Source organism: Pyrus communis, chromosome 17 (genome assembly GCF_041283825.1).
Source record: "Pyrus communis isolate YQ-2024b chromosome 17, ASM4128382v1, whole genome shotgun sequence".
Classification (NCBI taxonomy): Eukaryota; Viridiplantae; Streptophyta; class Magnoliopsida; order Rosales; family Rosaceae; genus Pyrus; species Pyrus communis.
In genome coordinates, this window is record NC_142581.1 from 20,706,299 (window position 1) to 20,724,540 (window position 18,242).

General features: G+C 36.6%; 2 protein-coding genes across 5 annotated transcripts; one reads left to right on the forward strand and one right to left on the reverse strand.

The window, feature by feature from the left end:
* The first annotated feature begins 1,447 nt into the window (after positions 1 to 1,447).
* Positions 1,448 to 13,160, forward strand: LOC137749180 (N-terminal acetyltransferase A complex auxiliary subunit NAA15). The gene is made up of 26 exons (XM_068489295.2): positions 1,448 to 1,760; positions 2,847 to 2,925; positions 3,586 to 3,668; positions 3,766 to 3,915; positions 5,263 to 5,378; positions 5,455 to 5,560; positions 6,468 to 6,539; positions 6,645 to 6,760; positions 7,378 to 7,510; positions 7,691 to 7,768; positions 7,854 to 7,907; positions 8,028 to 8,098; positions 8,371 to 8,425; positions 8,541 to 8,636; positions 9,349 to 9,477; positions 9,767 to 9,849; positions 9,945 to 10,175; positions 10,388 to 10,520; positions 10,595 to 10,702; positions 10,848 to 10,979; positions 11,293 to 11,349; positions 11,441 to 11,538; positions 11,656 to 11,714; positions 11,807 to 11,918; positions 12,027 to 12,127; positions 12,488 to 13,160. Exons 1-26 carry the CDS (start codon positions 1,710 to 1,712, stop codon positions 12,679 to 12,681), a joined length of 2,697 nt encoding a protein of 898 aa, XP_068345396.2. The 5' UTR covers positions 1,448 to 1,709; the 3' UTR covers positions 12,682 to 13,160.
* A 381-nt stretch (positions 13,161 to 13,541) lies between these two features.
* Positions 13,542 to 17,954, reverse strand: LOC137749183 (RING/U-box superfamily protein). Of its 4 annotated transcripts, none has more exons than XM_088689085.1 (5): positions 17,698 to 17,954; positions 16,004 to 16,839; positions 14,819 to 14,944; positions 14,432 to 14,720; positions 13,542 to 13,961 (listed from the first exon to the last, which is right to left on the reverse strand). In XM_088689085.1, exons 2-5 carry the CDS (start codon positions 16,669 to 16,671, stop codon positions 13,773 to 13,775), a joined length of 1,272 nt encoding a protein of 423 aa, XP_088545211.1. In that variant the 5' UTR covers positions 16,672 to 16,839; positions 17,698 to 17,954; the 3' UTR covers positions 13,542 to 13,772. The 4 variants fall into 4 exon arrangements, with proteins under 4 accessions (XP_088545211.1, XP_068345399.2, XP_068345397.2 ...); XM_068489298.2 differs by having other exon boundaries at positions 17,753 to 17,918; XM_068489296.2 differs by having other exon boundaries at positions 14,819 to 14,983; positions 17,753 to 17,895.
* Between the last annotated feature and the right edge of the window lie 288 nt (positions 17,955 to 18,242).

The following is an 18,242-nucleotide window of genomic DNA, read 5'->3' on the forward strand; positions in this document are numbered from 1 at the left end:
TAGTAAAGAGGAGAGGAATCCTTATACTCCCAAGTAAATACAATCCTGGTAAGGAAAGAATAATTATAACCAAATTTATACGGGATTTAAACCGCTAATACAACTGTTTCCTATACAATCAAAATTAAAGGCCCCTATAGTCAAAATCGGAAGACAGTAATCCAAAAGATGAGGGTTGGCAACAGTGAGGCCCACATGAGCTAATGCGTCCACCACAAAATTAGTCTCCCTATAAATATGCTTCCAACTGATATACTAAAATCCATATGCCAACCATTTGATGTCCTCTATGATAGGTTTAAGATGCCAATATGGCATCCAAACATCTTGCACCACCTGGATGACTAGCTTGGAACCCCTTCCACCATTAGTTTCTTCACACCTTTGCACTTGGCGAACACAAGCCTTTCCTTTAAAGCAACAACCTCCACAACCGAAGTGGTGGCGCCATCAAGATTCAATGCCCTAACACCAATAGCAGCTGCAGGACGATTCAAATTAACCAACCCATCAAAGTTTAATTTCACATAACCATGAGGAGGAGGGCTAGCAAATGGGGTGTTGGTGGCAAGGATCACCCTTAGAGATCTTCTTACAATTAACCTTAAAAAAAGATAGGCCTACACTTGTGGCAATGGAGACACTCCTAGCCAGACTAGGAATCATACTTCTAAAAACTTTATTATTTCTATCATTTCACATTTGCCAATAATTCAAAATAGCTTTACTAAGATCACTCAAACCATTGCATTCAACATTGTCAATTAGCTCCATCCAATAACACATTAATAAACTGAGTCAAATTATTATTCCAAGGAGTTACCGGAGAAAGGTTCCACGTTTCTTTAGCGTGCTCGTTATTAAGAAAAAGGTGATTTTGAGTCTCATCCTCATTGCCACGCATAGGGCACAATTTGTCAATATTCTGAATGAATTTACTCAATCTCATCCTAGTACGAAGTTTTTCATGAGTAAGAAGCCATGCAAAATTTTTACCTTGGGAGGTATCATTAACTTCTATATCTCCTTAAGGAGCTTCTGCCTTTTAACTTCTTGGTTATTATTACTTTGAATCCAAGTCACCAACTTAATTGAGAATGCACCAGTAGATGAGTGTTTTCATACCAAACTATCACGTTTATTTTGTAGAGAAATAGGCACCATACAAATTTTTCCCACAACATCCAGGTCTGACACTCGAGAGAGATAAACTCTATCCCAACTCTTATTATCAATAAACTCACTCATTTTAGTGTTCTAATTTATGCTTTGTCGTTGATTTTCAGGAATTAGTTGAAATAATCAGTAAGTAAGAACCCTATGATGAGTTTAAAAATAGAAATCCTCCATTACCCCGCAACCCAACTAAATTCTATGTGAATAACATGTGTCCTATTCACACTCCATAACAAATAGAAAACAAAATACATAAGCTTCTTTTGTAGAAACTCCCAAACTTCTCCTACCAAAAATTATAAAAAAAAAAAAAAGGAAAAAGAAAAGGAAAAAGAGAAGTAAAATCCTAAAAACTTCGAGGTCTTATTATATTATTCTCTCTGTGCTTCTCCTTCACCGTAGGGTTGCAGCAGATAAACGCCCCCATTTTCCTCTTTTTTCTCTGCACGCAGCTCATCACCGCCGAACGCCACACTCTCGGAACCCTCTCCGGGCACTCTAGGACGTGAGGCCCTTTCTCTTTATCCGCAACAATGGGAGCCTCACTCCCCCCCAAAGAGGCCAACCTCTTCAAGCTCATCGTCGTAAGCTCCGATTCCGCTCTCTCTCTTACTGATAATCGCTAGGATTCAAGTTTTATCACTTGTTCTCACTAACGCAATCGCAGAAGTTGAAAAGAAGCAAAACCCTAGATTTTGTGTGCGATTCTGTGCTTTGCTTGTATACCGTATTCTATCTTGCTCAGGAATTAAAGAGCTTCAGTAAAGTGTAGTAATTGGGTTTATTTCTGATTTATTTTTGGGGTTTTGAACTAAATGAATGGTTAAGTCTACGGGGTATTCTGTAATTCCGGCAGTAGCTGATTTGTTTGGCTTTCATTGGTAGGGAGGGATACCAGGTTAAGTTTTATTAGTTTTCTTTGGTTTTAGTGAGTGTAAAGATTATTACTTTTGGTACTGCATCGGTTAAAAGATTGAGTTTTCTAGTAGAAGAAAGCAATTGAAAAGTGAGATTTTGAACTGGGTAGTGATTATTATGAACAAATCAATAAATAAAAATTTATTTGAAATAACTTACCGTCTCTGGTAATTTGTTGCACCACGGTGCTACATTCTTAAGCATAATTGAGAAAATGTGCACTCCAAAGCTCTGTGGTGAACGTAAAGTTGGTTAAATATTGTCTATCCTTGTGGTGCTGATTCTAATCCCGGATTATTAGCATGGAATGCAAGCCTTTTACAGAGACTTTAACTGAGATTGACCTTATCACGAGTCACGACTGCACTACCATACATTTAACCTCTGGTTTTGTTTTGTGGACAGTAACAAAAAATCCTCATATAGTTTTACCTTTTCGTTTCCATTATATGAGCTGTCTTGGTAGAAGAAAGAGATACATCCAGAAAGTTTTACATAAATTTTGTTTTGGTTGAAATTAGTATCCAAGTTATTAGCACAGATTATTTTTATTTACCTGCTGACTTTTCCACTTGAGCTATGATTATGATGCTGGGTTTTGTTATTTTAGCCTGTTATTATATTACTATGGTGATAATAATTGGCAATGCGATCTATATCTCTTATAATTTACATATCACACATCATTAGTGTTTGAAATCTTTCTGCTACGACTAATTTAAACCTGTTTTTACTTATTTGCATTATTGTAGAAATCATATGAAACTAAACAATATAAGAAGGGACTGAAGGCAGCAGACGCCATATTGAAAAAGTTTCCAGACCATGGAGGTATGCTTACAGCCTTTACTAAATGTTATGTTTAATTTAAAATTGCTTATCCTTTGGCCCAAGTAAATGATCTGTTTTGTAGACTGATAATGAAAGCATGATGCCAGTGATATTAAAGTCATTAGTTAGGTTGTTGATTGTGTAGTATTTTTCCGTTGTTAAATATATAGTTTTCAAGAGATGATTCTGTAGTTTGGATTTGATGAGATATTTCTGTGTAGCATGTGGCTCATGAAACTGAAGATATTGGAGATGGCGATGAGCTTAGTGTGTGTGTGTGTTTTTTTTATGTTTTGCTATATTTGTTTTTACTGGGGCTATGTTATTATACTTATGCACCCAAAAGTTTCGTTTTGTCCTCTTCACCCCCCCCCCCCCCCCCCCCCCCCCCCCCCCCCCCCCCAAAACCAAAAAAAAAAAAAAATTTGCTGTGATTTTCTTGTGAACACTCATACCATTCATATATATGATTGTTTTTTTAAAGAAAAAAAAAAGGTTGTTTCTTGAGTTGTTAGTTGATTTTACTTGCTGTTTTTGTCTATGGTAGACTGATATTGACCTTGAATGTAATATACTAAATTTTTTTGTTAGAAAAACACTCTGTTTCCGATCCCTGATAAAATAAAAGATCAAACTTATGAACTCATGCTACCCTTTCAGAAACATTATCAATGAAGGGGTTAACATTAAATTGCATGGACCGCAAATCTGAAGCATATGAACTTGTCCGGATAGGACTGAAGGTCAGGATATTGTTTCAACTCTTTAGTATTGTTTCCCAGATAATTCCTAATTACTCTGTAATTTATGTGACTTACCTTTATGTCTTTCTTTACCCAGAATGACCTGAAAAGTCATGTTTGCTGGCATGTTTATGGTCTTCTTTATCGGTCAGACAGAGAATACAGGGAGGCAATAAAATGCTACAGAAATGCTCTGAGGATAGATCCAGACAATATTGAAATACTTCGTGATCTGTCACTCCTACAGGTATACATAGATGTCACTTAAAGCTTAGAACCAAGTAAATGCCTCTGTTGAATTCTTCTTATCAACTTGCATGCAACAAGACGATAGTGTTGCCTAAAAAACATAAAACAGAGCCATTGTAACTTGTCAGTGTCTGACATTGGCGCATGACTTTACATTTTCCAACCTATCGATAGCTACATATGTCTTGTTATTTGAAACTGAAATGTTATGTGTCAAGAGTGTTTTTGCATAATTGATGATATTTCCTGTTTTCTCTCATTATACCGGTATTGGAAGTTAATGCATGTCTGGAAAAGTAACAGGATGCATTATGGGTACCATATAATGATTGTTTAGATTCATTGAGATTTTATTTGCCAAAATATTTGCAGGAACTACTGACTATTATAAAGTCAGACTTGTGTAGAATTAACAAAAGGTTTTATAAAAAGGTGACTGAGTTTGGGATAGCTGAGAGGAGAGAAAGCTTCCAAATCTTGTGACCTCATTGCTCTAAATAAAGCTTTGAATTAAACTTGGAATAACATGGATAAGTTTTTTTATATGTGAGGAGAAAGCGTAATGCATAAAGTGTTGAACATTTTTGACGCAAATTCAAGGGTGGTGCAAAATGAAGTCAATGTCAGAAGTGGCTAAACAGCACACATAGGTTTGGCTGCTATTGGAGAGTTGGTCCACAGTTGATGAATTATTTGGCTATCTGTCATTACCTAAATTAATATTCTTTATGGATCTCTGGACTTTACCACCAAAGGGGATTGTGCTACATTTCATTAAGGACGAATTCCACCTGTATGTTATGTAGAATGCAAATCCTCGCCTTTGCAATTTGGTGCAGTTGTGTAGGAAGTGGGACAATAAGGACATGCTTATTTTTAATGTATGGAGATGCTAATTTCTATATATATATATGTAAGTGTAAATCTATGTATTATAAATAGGTTTATACTTGTCGCCTGGGATCTATTAGACTTGTAGAAAAGAGAATTTATATAAGAAAATATTTTGATCTCTCGCATTAGGATTTTGGTAATGTATCAGGCTTCCAGTCAATACCTTTATAAGATGAGTCTACCTTACAGGTTCACAGCAGCTTCAAACATTTTTCAGGACGGGGGTGTAAAAGTTCTGTATATTCGTGTTAATTCTCAAGTCCATCAGGGTTTTTTCTGCTTCACATACACATTTTACTGGTGTCACTAGTTTTATTGCTACTGATGTGATGCTTTTGTTACATTTTTATTCTTTCTATTGTGCTTTCTACTACAAACTTTGGCTTATTTTGTTTGATTTATTTATACAAATTTCAATCAGCTACTGATGCATTTTCCCATCATGTTACAGGCTCAAATGCGGGATTTGAGTGGTTTTGTTGAGACAAGGCAGCAACTTCTGACTTTGAAACCAAATCATCGCATGAATTGGATTGGCTTTGCTGTTTCCCATCATTTAAATTCAAAGTATGGATTATAACCTTTGATGTTTTGAATTTCGCAGTGAGTAGTACACTAAACAAATTTATTTGCTTTCTGTTAGTGCTTTAAAAGCTGTTGAAATTCTGGAAGCATATGAAGGCACTCTAGAAGATGGTTATCCTCCAGATAATGAGCGTTGTGAGCATGGGGAGATGCTTTTATATAAGGTATTTTTCATTGATGCTTTTCCTATAGGTTCAACTGCTTTCTGTTTGCAGTATGAAATGGAGAATACCTGTATGATCTGGAATTGTAAGTCCATGTGTGAATTGTCTGGGTCTGTAGAGGGGTATGCTTCCAGTATAGGGAATCTGTTCACTAAACTGTCTGTATCAAATAATTGTACCTCTTCGTTTCCTATACAAATGGAGAGGAGGCGTGCCCTTTAATATAAATATATTTATACTGTTAACATGTCAGAAGTAATGAGTTACTATGATTAGATCAATTTGGTTTGAAATTAGTTAACTATTTTAAGCATAATTTATAAGTAATTCTTTTTATATTAAGCGTATTTGATGAATATGTTTTGGAGTTTGTATAAGCCGTGGAAAGATTTAAAAGAACTTAAATGGCTGAAATTGGAAGATAAAGTTGGTGTTTGTCAGGTCAAGTTTTGATCACTACTGAGCTGTTATACCACAAGGAAAAAAAAGACTTCTACTTTGTAGTGACTGACTTTCTATTCACGGGTAGCGGTATCATCAAAAGAACATATTTTATGATGGTCGTAACCTTTCAATCATCATTCTTTTTAATAATAGCCATAACAATTTAATTATCCTTTCTGAAGTAAAGCTTTCTATATATCTTTCTTAAAAATCATATAAAGTGATTTGGGAAACTTTTTTTATTTTTTTTGTTCTTGTCATAAATGGTGCCATTGCTCAAGCTAGGAATAATTCAAAATTTGGAAAATTTCCTTCTGCATAATCATGCCTAGTTCTTCATAATGCTGCCAGCATGACTCCATTAGCTTGTTATGGTACCAGATCTTTCTACTTTCATGCAAATTAATGTTATTTTTGGTGGCTGCCTCATAAGTTTTTGATTGTTGTCTGTGAATGTTTCTAGATTTCGTTGTTAGAGGAATGTAGCTTAATTGAGAGAGCTCTTGAGGAATTGCACAAGAAAGAGTCAAGAATTGTAAGTGTGTATTTCAATTTTTCTGGTCAATACGGGCCGTTTGATTTCATGCTCTGAATATTAGTGGCTTCTGGGTGTAACCATTCTTTGTTGATTGTTTTCTAGGTTGATAAGTTAGATTATAAAGAACAAGAGGTTTCTCTTTTGGTGAAGCTTGGTCACCTAGGAAAAGGTGCTGAATTGTATAGGGTATTGCTTTCCATGAATCCTGACAACTATCGGTAATGTCCATTTTTCACTTTTCATGTTTGCATTTAATAAACCATTTACAGGTCCTAAATTTCTTTTTAGGTATTTGGATGAGGTGCAAGAATTTTGTGGGAGGAACGACGTGCTTAATTTAAGTTGAGATTCTTGAGAACAGTAGTCGGATTTTATTTTATTTTTGAACCTTAGTATTGCTGATGCTATGCTATTATAGAACAATAACTTTATTGATTAAGCAAGTTAAAGAGAAGAATGTTACTTGGGGTTGGTATTACAATAACGTTGACTCCTGGTGGAATGATTCCCAATCCCAAGTACCCCAACAGGAGTGAAACAACGAGAATGAGATCCCTAATTTATGTGGGTTCTTGTGGATCCCACATGCCTTTAGATTCTTTTATTGAAAGTAAACACTGAACAGGTTCCTTTCTCCTTCCCAATAAACATGCCCTCAATCAATGGTGTGTGACCTTGGTCATCTCCTGATAGTGTTCCATCTTTTCTGCTTTAGGTTTTTTAATATTGTTGACTAGTATTTTGGCTGAAAGTATTACTATGTATCATGTAATCTTTCTCTTACACAGTCCCTATTGTTTAAGGTGAGTTTAATTAGTTGTTTTTTCATGGTCAGATATTATCAAGGCCTGCAAAAATGTCTTGGGCTGTATGCAGAGAATGCCCAGTATTCACTTGATGAAATTGAACGCTTGGATGCCTTGTACAAATCCCTTGCGCAGAAATACAGTTGGTCGTCTGCTGTTAAGGTAACACATTCTCTCTATTGATGTTTTTAATGCTAATTCTTTTTTCCTCATTTAGAAATTTTATTTTATCTTATACTATCTTGGCGTTCCCACATTATTCCAATTTTGGGGTGTGGTGTTTGCTTAATATCATGTTTATTTTATCTCTACTGTCTTAACGTTCCTGTTTTCTTCAAACAGAGAATACCACTTGATTTCTTACAAGGTGACAAGTTTCGAGAAGCTGCAGATAATTATATCAGGCCTCTCCTGACTAAGGTAGCTACAGTCATTTGCATGCAGTTCTTATCCAACTGCCCAACTTTTGGAGTTAAATGTTGACTGATCTTTTTGATGTTTCTAGGGAGTTCCTTCGTTATTCTCAGATCTTTCTCCTCTGTATGATCACCCTGGAAAGGTTAGTCTAATCAATTGGTATTTTGGTCTGAATTTTGAGGAGTTTGTGGGGAAGTAAATTGTATTTTTGGGGTTATTAACTCATTGGGTTCAAATTTTTATTTTGGAAACTCTTATCCAGGCAGACATTCTGGAACAACTTATTCTTGAGTTGGAACAGTCAGTTAGGACGACTGGTCGATACCCTGGGAGGTAATATGCTGCTGTAATTATTACATGTGAAATTATGAATTAGGTATAAACTATATCATCTGGCTAAGCATTACATCATTATTGTCGAATCCCTCCTAGCTGACTGTGAAAAGCTATAACTTGGTGTAATGGGGTTTATACTCCTTCAGTATTATTATCTCTTCTGGTCCTATTCGTTTTTTTAATGTGTACACTTTTTTTTATATTGTGTCTTGGGGTTCTCTTAGTATTTGTTTATGCTGATGTGCTGTTTCTTTTCATCTTGGATGCAGGGTAGAGAAGGATCCCCCTTCGACCCTTTTGTGGGCCTTGTTTTTATTGGCTCAGGTTGACTGTCATTCTTTGAATATATGGCCTTTTTTTCTCTTTGGTGCTTCTATCTACACCTTTGATTCTTAATGCTTTGAATTCACATGTACTTATAGATTTTGTGCTGATGCAGCATTATGATAGACGAGGTCAATATGACATGGCTCTATCGAAAATTGATGAGGCCATAGAGCACACTCCAACTGTGATTGATTTATATTCTGCAAAGGTTGATTTGAGCCATCTGTCTGTGTTCTTTTGCTGTTTATTACCGTCTTTTGATTTTACCTGCCATGGCTTTAAATAATTGTTTTTTGAGGTGTTCCTATTCTCTATTTCTCCGTGCTATTTGCGAGCAAAACATAGCAATCGGTTAAAACTATTGAGTTGTCAAGATAGTTTATTTTAGTATTATGTTAACGCATATTTATGTTTCTTTGGGAGTTTTAATCTGAGTTGTGAATGTGGGGTGAAAATGAGATCCATGTAACAAAGAAAAATTTATTAGTGAGATGAAAGCCTTGATAACTTGAGTTCGGACACATGCCATATTGAAAGGTCAACTGTAGGTGCTGTATCTGGTCGGTTCCTATATGTTGAAAGGCTTTGAATAAAATTCTTACCCCCTCTACATTGGGGTCCCACAATTTTCCAGACTACAAGCTAGGCCTTATGCAGACTGTTTAAGTTTTATTCTTGGGCTGCTAGTGTATTTTTTATTTATTTATGTTTTGTATTAACATCCGTTCACTGTTAAGGATTGCCTTCATTTAAACTATCCAAATTAGCATCCTTGGGTAGTACTGTTTTTCTTGTCATATTCTGTCTTTGATGTGCACAAAAAAGTGATGGATTATTTTAATTGAATAATGTTTTACATGTACTGTTGGAAAGCATTTGTTTGTATCAATAACTAGTTCTGTCTTGTCTCCTGTTCACAGAGTCGGGTTTTGAAGCATGCTGGTGATTTGCCTGCTGCTGCTGCACTGGCAGATGAAGCTAGATGTATGGATCTTGCAGATCGCTATATAAATAGTGACTGTGTTAAGCGTATGCTGCAGGCTGATCAGGTTTTAATTCTCACTTTTTATGACTAATCTCTTTGTTCTGTTCATCGGAAAATCTTTTGTAGAAAGAACGGAACATAATTGCAAAAGGGGGGATGGACATAGGGTCCATTAACCAAGTCACCTAAAATAAAGCAAATAATGCCAGACTTATACCAAAACAAACGATATATGGGAGCCATATTTTGTATGCGTTTTTATCATAGAAATTGTTGTTGAATTGTGTGGCCTTTTCTATATAGTTTCTCTTAATACTGAGCTTGTTTTCATGTTTATTTCCCTCCTTTTCAAGGTTCCTTTGGCAGACAAAACTGCTGTACTGTTCACAAAAGATGGTGATCAGCACAACAACCTTCATGATATGCAGTGCATGTGGTTTGTGTCAATTTTGTCTGGGACCATTTACTGCTTGCATGAAATAACACTTTTGGTTGGGAATTCTTAATATTCCATATTTTGTCCTTTTGAAGGTATGAACTTGCTTCCGGTGAGAGTTATTTCCGCCAAGGTGATCTTGGACGAGCCTTGAAAAAATTTTTAGGTGTGGAGAAGCATTATGCTGATATTACAGAAGATCAGTTTGACTTCCATTCTTATTGCTTAAGGAAAATGACGCTGCGTGCCTATGTCGAAATGCTTAAATTTCAAGATCGATTGCATTCACATGCATATTTTCACAAAGCAGCGGTTGGTGCAATCAGGTGAAGTAGAGTTATTTGTTTGTAGTTTTTCATATACAATTTAAGCAAATGAGGTTATTTCCATGTCACAGCTTCATCCAAGATTTATTGTTATTTACACCATATAAACTTTGTTGGTTTGTAGTTTGTCATTCACTTTGAAATAGAATAATATGCAGTACTTTAATTCTAGGCCCATGTTAATATTTGTGGTTATTGAATTTGACATGCAGATGCTATTTGAAGTTGTATGATTCTCCTTTGAAATCTACATCCGAAGAAGATGATGAGATGTCTAAGTTGCCCGCTTCTCAAAAAAAGAAGCTGAGGCAAAAACAGAGAAAAGCAGAAGCACGGGCTAAGAAGGTATTGTATTTTCTTTGTATAGTGTGTGGTTGTCCTTGTTATTTTGACCATCCTAATGCTCAGCATTTGTTTAGGAGGCAGAGGGCAAAAATGAAGAATCCAGTACAGGTGGTGTTTCTAAGTCTGGGAAACGAAATGTAAAGCCTGTCGATCCTGATCCGCATGGGGAGAAGTTGTTGCAGGTTATTTTTTAATTCGCAATTGCTTCTTGCCCCTTAGCTTCATGTTTCCAACTGCTATACAGTCATCTTTAGATTTCGCTATATACTGCTGTTACATAGTAATTGGTGTTTTATTTCTCTCTTACACTCTTAAATATTTGCTCAGGTTGAGGATCCGATGTTAGAAGCTACGAAGTACTTGAAGCTGCTTCAGAAGAACTCGCCTGAGTCCTTGGAGACGCACTTACTTTCTTTTGAAGTAAATATGAGGAAGCAGAAGATTTTGCTTGCCTTTCAGGTAATTTTGAGCAAGATGTTTCTCATTGATTTTTGTTTACTTGAACAACTCCCTGTTTGTTTCATGGTTGGAAGAGTTTGAATTTAATATCCAAGATATCTGTCACAAATAACTGGAGTATAGGAGTACCTGGAATTTGTACTTGTTACTTTACCAGCTATAACAAAGTGCATTCTGCAAGGAATGAAATTTCATTATTGCTAGTTCAATCACTTTGGATTTTGGAAGATAATTGACCTGTTTTAGGTAAATCATTCTTTTGATTTGGAGAACAATTTTATACTCATTTTTGTAAGTTTTCTTTTGGCTATAGGCTTTGAAGCAGCTTCTGAGGTTAAATGCTGAACACCCAGACTCACATCGCTCCTTGGTATGTCATACATCGTGTCTTGCTTGTTTGTGTGTGTACATATATGTTGTGATTGTTTCAGAGGCCCTTATTGCAAGACTTTATGTTACAGATTAAATTCTTCCATAAAGTGGGTTCAATGCCTGCTCCTGTGACGGATAGTGAGAAACTCATTTGGAGTGTCTTGGAAGCTGAGCGCCCAATGATCAGGTTTTCTTTGAATGTGCACTTTGCTCTCTCTCTCTCTCTCTCTCTCTCTCTCTCTCTCTCTCTCGTGTGACAAATTTCAATTCACTTACCGAAGATCTGTTTTTATTCTTTCTATAGTCAATTGCAGAATAAGTCTTTGGTGGAGGCAAACAAGAATTTCTTGGAGAAACATCAAGGTGACTATTAATTTTGAACTTTAAACGATAAATGCTTGAGCTCATTATTGTTTGAATTGTTTCCTTATGACATTCTTTGTTCGTCTTTTCAGATTCTTTAATGCATAGAGCTGCAGTTGCAGAAATGCTATATGCTCTGGAATCTGACAAGAAATCTGAGGCTATTAAATTAATAGAAGAGTCAACCAACAATATGGTGCCCAAGTAATGCCATGTTCCATTTCTTTTATTTTTTTTCTTTGAAAATTGTTTACCTGTTTACATATCTTTAAAAGTAATTATCGTAAATCTTTGCATGTATTACCATATTAGAAATGAAGCGCTTGGGCCTGTCAGAGAGTGGACACTCAAAGATTGTATTACAGTCAACAAACTCCTTGAAACAATTCTTGGTGACCCTGCGGCTGCTTTGAGTAAGAGTATTTTGTTCCTCTGTACTAAAAATATTTAAAGGAGTTTTACATGGGGTTGGGTTACTTCTCACGAAATGGGAGATATTGGTAATTTGGTATCAGATGGCGCATTGGATTGCTCCAGTCTGTCTCACTTAAGTAAAAAGTGTTTGTTCCAAAAATTTGTAACCTGTACTCTTGACCTTATGTTTTTCTGTGTTTGAATCTCTCCCTGGTAGTAATCCATGTTACAAAGACACTTTTTGGTTTGGAAATAGTTAGATTTTGTATTGCGTGTATATTAGAGCACTTCATTTGTATCCATAAAATGTTCATCTGGTTGAAGACATGGGCTCCTCTAATACTTTGTTTCTTTTGTAGGATGGAAAACACGGTGTGCTGAGTATTTCCCTTACTCAACATACTTTGAGGGTAAATGCAGCTCTGCCGTACCCAACTCACCATACAACCAAAACGGAAAGGCGAACACGGAAGGGGAGCAAAGTGCAGATTCCATTGCAGTAAATGGAAATTTAGAGGCATTCAAAGGCCTTACGGTCCAATCACGAAGCTGAATAGAAACATTAACTAGAGAAACATGCAAATTCAGAGTGTTTGATTGACAAATCACAAAACCAAGCTGCAGGTGAGAAGCGTATGTGCAGGGTAGATCGGATTGCCAGCTTTTTTGAGATAACTATACCGCAGTTTTGTGCAAAGTTATGGTTTGCTTGAAGATCAGGTTTACTTGGAAATGTGTATAATCAACTTTCTATTGTGCCTCTATGGTTGGTTTTTCTTTCTGAATTTTGAATGTGCTCGCGTTTTTGTGAGGGTCTTGAGTCTGCTTCTTGGTACGTGCTTGTATGCTTGAGCTTTACTAATAGGTCGGAGGAGCTACAGAATTTCATTTTTTTTTTTAGCGATGGTTTTACATCCGGTCGGAATAGATCCAGAGGAGCAATGTTGTACTTTTACCATTTTATTTCCATTTCCTTTCATTATGTATGAACACTAGATTATTTGAAATTTTTTGCCATGGATATTACTTCAAGATCAACGCGTTTATTGTCTAGTTTTCCTTTCATTTGTTTTGCAACAAGATTTAAGATCAAAGGACCATTTTCTTGTGTTACATATGAATCTTATCATATGATTTTCTTACAAATCCAGGTGATGTTCCAAATTTCGATACCCAATGGACGTCTATTTGAACTCAAATATAAAACCGAAAACTATGGGTGCCTATATTCAGCTGTCGGGACATCTTGACATGTTCAAATCCCGACAGCCGAATATAGGTACCTGCACGCAATGGAATTTTGATCTGGTTTAAGGACGCTTCTGAGGTGGCATGCCTACTAGAAGGTAGAATACGTTTTAATTTTTTCTCTCCGTCGCAACGGATGCCAACGACAAAAAGAAGAGGGCAAAGTACGAAACTCACGGTATATTTTGAATAGTATACATGAAATTTACAGATATACTGAACTGCAAGTCCACGCAATAGAACCCGAGACAAGAGTCTCAGCTACCAAAGGCATCTCTCTGTAAAATGATATGGAAATTTCCGCACTTGGATAAACCACCCGAATTGGGTTTTAAACGTTTGAGAAATTTGAATTCTGGAGTCCCTGGCCATCACTGATCTCATCTTTTGCTTACCCTACTGTTGGCTGGAGTCCCTCGCCAATGGCGAGCCACCGCTGCTCTCTCCGACCTCGCTTTTGCATAGGGGACATGATGCATTGATTTTCAACCATTTGTCAACACACTCCACGTGAAAGACATGTAAACATGGTAGCTCCCGTAGCTCATCGTCATCTGCATACTTCGCCAAGCAAATACAACAAACCTGCACCGTATGGAAGGAGAAAAGAAATCGATCAAATGACAATTGCAGAGAAGGAAACGGTCTCGTTGTTACTTGCACTTTCCAAAAATTTAGGAATGTATAAAGCCTCGTTTCCTATAACAAACGAAAAGCTATATATAACCAATATGCGACCATATAACTCTACTTCAAGCAAACCAAGAAAGTGATTATAGCCAATTAACCATTATCATTGATTGTAATATTTTGGTTTACAGTAAATATTATAATAAGATTAAATAAAATTCTATTTGTTCGAATATCTGATACCTCCACCTAACTTAATAACTAATCACACGAGTTAGGTGATAAGTAAGAAGTATAATGTCTTTTTATTTACTGTTAGGTAGAATTTCCTGAACTCGATCGTTAAAGTTGACATGAGAATCAAATTTGATTAAGCATGGTTTAATTTCAAGACCATGAACTCGGCAGGGACAGAACTTACTCACCGCATCATCTCCAGATATCTCACGCTCCTTTTCTGTCCCTGCAGCCAAGAGCCCACCTTCACTACCTGGGCTGCCCTCCTGATCATCATTGGTCACATTTTCCTTTAACTTGAATTTGTATGTCGGGAGAGCATTAATTGATTCCACGGTGGCTCCTCTAGCCTGAGAAAGATCCTCTCGAAATCCGAGGACAGAAATGATACAAGGCAGGCAGCAGCAAATTGTTGCACATAGTATGAATGGCATGGCATATCCAATACAGCTAAAGGTAAGGAACACTATACATAACCTATAAGAAACACTGGATATGTTAAATGACTCGATAACCAAGAAGAAACCAAGGAAATGTTAGATGACTCGAACATAGTATATAGCAACATGATGTACCTGTACAGTTTAGGAGCATCAGAAGGGACAGAGTGACCTCCAAAAATCCACACATTGCCTACAACAAACCAGACTGCAAAGAAGCAATCTAAGGCCATCTTGAAATGATCCACTAACCCATTAATTCTGCAAAATTGAATGAGCTTCCTCACTTCATGACACCATCTATAAATTGCATAAAACACATAGAAAGATATAAAGAGAAGATAAGATAGATACAAGAAAGTAGTATTTAAACTGTTTGATGTAAAATGGCCTTAAAATCTTAGCGCTGTCATCGTGTTTCAGTTTATTGTCTAATTCATATGTACATATGCTAAAGTAAAAATTGATCATTATAAACCTTTTGATTTCACTCTCCAAAGTAACTAATTTTCTAATACGGCCTATCAAAAGTTTGATTTATGTCAGCATGGATGACAACCGGTAAATTGTAGAAACCCAAGTAGGAAAACCATTAGAGAAGAATTACAACAATTGCAGCGCACAAGAAACCCAAAACTGAAATTTAACATGTAATATTTTATGCAAGCCACTTCTTGGTGATCTAGCATGCACTACGACACATTTTTCCCTATCAAAATTATTGAGTTGTGAATAAATGAGAGGTAGTTCATCCTTCAAGTACCATATATCACTTGGTTAATCGATAAACCATATATATACCCTTTCAGTCCATCTTCAATGACTGGAAGGCATAAGGTTCCTAGCAAGGTATAATACTTGCTTGCATTATTGCTCAAGGAGGCTCAATACTTAAGATTACTATTTGACAGAAGAGGCCCTGTATGTTGTCTTTCACCTTCTTGGTCTGTTAAGAACACGAATGGAAGAGGTTCTTCAAATGTTAATCATTTATTTCTTCATTATCCAATTAGACAGTGGCCAATACTTTTAAGGAAAAGAGAGTTGGGTGATTCTGCCGTCTTGTGTATCTTTATTAGCTGCCCGTGCATTTCAACTTTTAGAGAAGACTTGCCTTATTTGGGACATATTGTTGAAAAGTTATGAAACGTGTGTGTAATTATCAGAACAAACACAACTTAATGAACTAAACTAAATTCATTCTCCTAAAAGCATGTTCACTAGGAAACCTGACAGGTGAGGTGACAATATAAGTAAGTAAAATGCAAGACATCACCCACCAATTAAACATAAAATGAGAAGATCAAAGAAATGGAAAACCTTGCACTTAAGGGTCCTCCAATTTGAGGGTTAGTTGTAACTGTTTCGGAGGTGCGACCGTGCTCTTCATCAGAAGCTTGTGTAATTGAAATAGCTGTATAAGACGTTGGTTCAGGAGGACTGCTTTCAGAAGACCCTTGATGCGATTGAATGGATTCTTGCTCAGAACCCCTGTTGCGGTTACGGAACCTCCAGTAAAGAACAGGAAGTGTTGCAACACAACCTGATGCATAACCCACAACCCATGCAAACAAAGGGGCTTGTGGATTTTCATTTGTTGACAGTGACAAAACAACAATAGATGCTATAATCTGACTCACAGTGACAACAAGCTCAACAGAAATCCATAACCCTGAATTTAAAGGGCTTCTTCGGCGACGACTATACCCATCACCTCTCCTCATAAATGAGGAATTCCTAGAATTCAATCTGTTTGAGGAAGCAGCTTGATAAGTGGGGGCATGTGTACTTGCTGATGATCTGTCTTCATGCTGGGGCATGTCCACTCTAGGAGGTTGGTCATCACTAGATGTACTTGATGAAGCATCATCATTCCTTGTTACATCAATTACGTGCACACGATTGTTATGACTTTCCATCTGCTCTAGTAGCAAAGGAAATTGGTCACCTTGGGTGTCACTATTTGGTTCTGCAGAGGGAACATCCATCTAACTCCACCAACCAAATTGGAAGGTGGGAATGCATAGATTTTGCTCAACTTTTTAGATTTTTCACTTTATAAAAAAGTCGTCCTCTTTCTTACTCGCAATACATGGCACAGTCTGGAACTGATAGATTCAAAGAATTTATTTCTATCTCATATCCAAGGCTGTAAGCTGCAACAAAATCAGAACTATGATTAGTTCTCTTAATCATTTCTATAAAACATAAATCGAACAATGCTAACTAAATGCAGCAGAACAGGATTGCAATATCACATAATTGGTAAAATGAGCAATGCCAGCCTACCAAAATGATCAACATCACACAACCAATCAGATGGGGGGTTACATGGTTCACATGACTAGTTGACGTTCATACATTACTAAATTACTCCCAAATTTTCAGGGATATCACCACGACAAACAAACAAGAACGAGACATTAAAAACAAAACCAAGATTTAACAACAAGGTACAACCGGACAAGCGGGAAATGAAGAAACATCTTCTACCCCATCCGATTAAAACTACAGAATTGTTCTCAAACATAATAAAAGCCTCAAATTTTCTTCCTAAGTGGATGAGCATTCACAATTATAAGTTCATCCGATGTGCATTACATTTTCGACTAATTATTCGGTCTCAAACCAGTAGTACAACACAAGTCAATGCACAAAACAGCATCAAAACACAGTTACCCACTTAGTGAAAACTCAAAATAAATCAAATCCCAGAAAATCAGAGCCTTATTTCAATCTGAGAAGCAAAACCCATGTCTGAAAAACTTCATCTATTCACTAAATTCACTAAATTACACTAAATAAAAATTAAAATCTTCCAAAAATTCACGGTCCCAAATCGATCGAACCAAAGCAATTGTGCTAAGCTATTAACTCGAATTAAAACTTAGAAACCCACTAATGATCAAACAAAATTAATAAAAAAATAATCAAATTTCACAGAAGTCAAAACCCTACAACCCAAAAATGATGATATAAAAAGGAAGAAATTGCAGGGGTTCAATCAAATATACATGATATAAAAGATACAATGAGTAGTACAGTCAGAAGAGAAGCTTCAGAGCTCACTTTTTCTTCCCCTTTCTTTTAATTTTCTCGCGGATTTTCAGTTTTCTCGAGAGAGAGAAAATATAACGTCAGCTTTTTTTCTCCATTGCTCACGCAAACGCATCAGATACAGAGAGACAGAGTAAACGTTGAGGTCAGAGATGAGCTGGGGGCAGTGACTGCGAGCGGTTTTGCGCCGTTGGATAGCGAGAGTGATATCATCATGTAGTTGGTTTTGATGGACGGTTGATATTTACTTGATTTGGTTGGAGGTATCGCACCAACACGGGCTTGTCGCGACTCGGCTACTCTCGAGTCAAAAGCCCAAGCTTCAGTCCAGCCTGCTCGAACCGGCTCAAGACCCGACTCAACTCGCTTACTTGATGTGTTTAGATTATTGAACTCTAATAATAGTTGTTCGTGTCCTCGAATTGTGTACCATGTAGTAACAATGGTTATTTTCGTTAATTCTATCAATTTTTTTGATGAATTGAAGGGTAAAGTAAGACTT

Coding starts and splice junctions, on each gene's coding strand:
- LOC137749180 (XM_068489295.2), top strand. CDS start 1,710: ATGGGAGCCTCACTCCCCCCCAAAGAGGCCAACCTCTTCAAGCTCATC. Junction 7,769..7,853: donor TCAGGCCTCTCCTGACTAAG/GTAGCTACAGTC, acceptor TGATGTTTCTAG/GGAGTTCCTTCGTTATTCTC. Junction 8,426..8,540: donor CCTTGTTTTTATTGGCTCAG/GTTGACTGTCAT, acceptor GTGCTGATGCAG/CATTATGATAGACGAGGTCA.
- LOC137749183 (XM_068489296.2), bottom strand. CDS start 16,671: ATGGATGTTCCCTCTGCAGAACCAAATAGTGACACCCAAGGTGACCAA. Junction 14,984..16,003: donor GGAGGACCCTTAAGTGCAAG/GTTTTCCATTTC, acceptor TGCAATTTATAG/ATGGTGTCATGAAGTGAGGA. Junction 13,962..14,431: donor AGATATCTGGAGATGATGCG/GTGAGTAAGTTC, acceptor CATACGGTGCAG/GTTTGTTGTATTTGCTTGGC.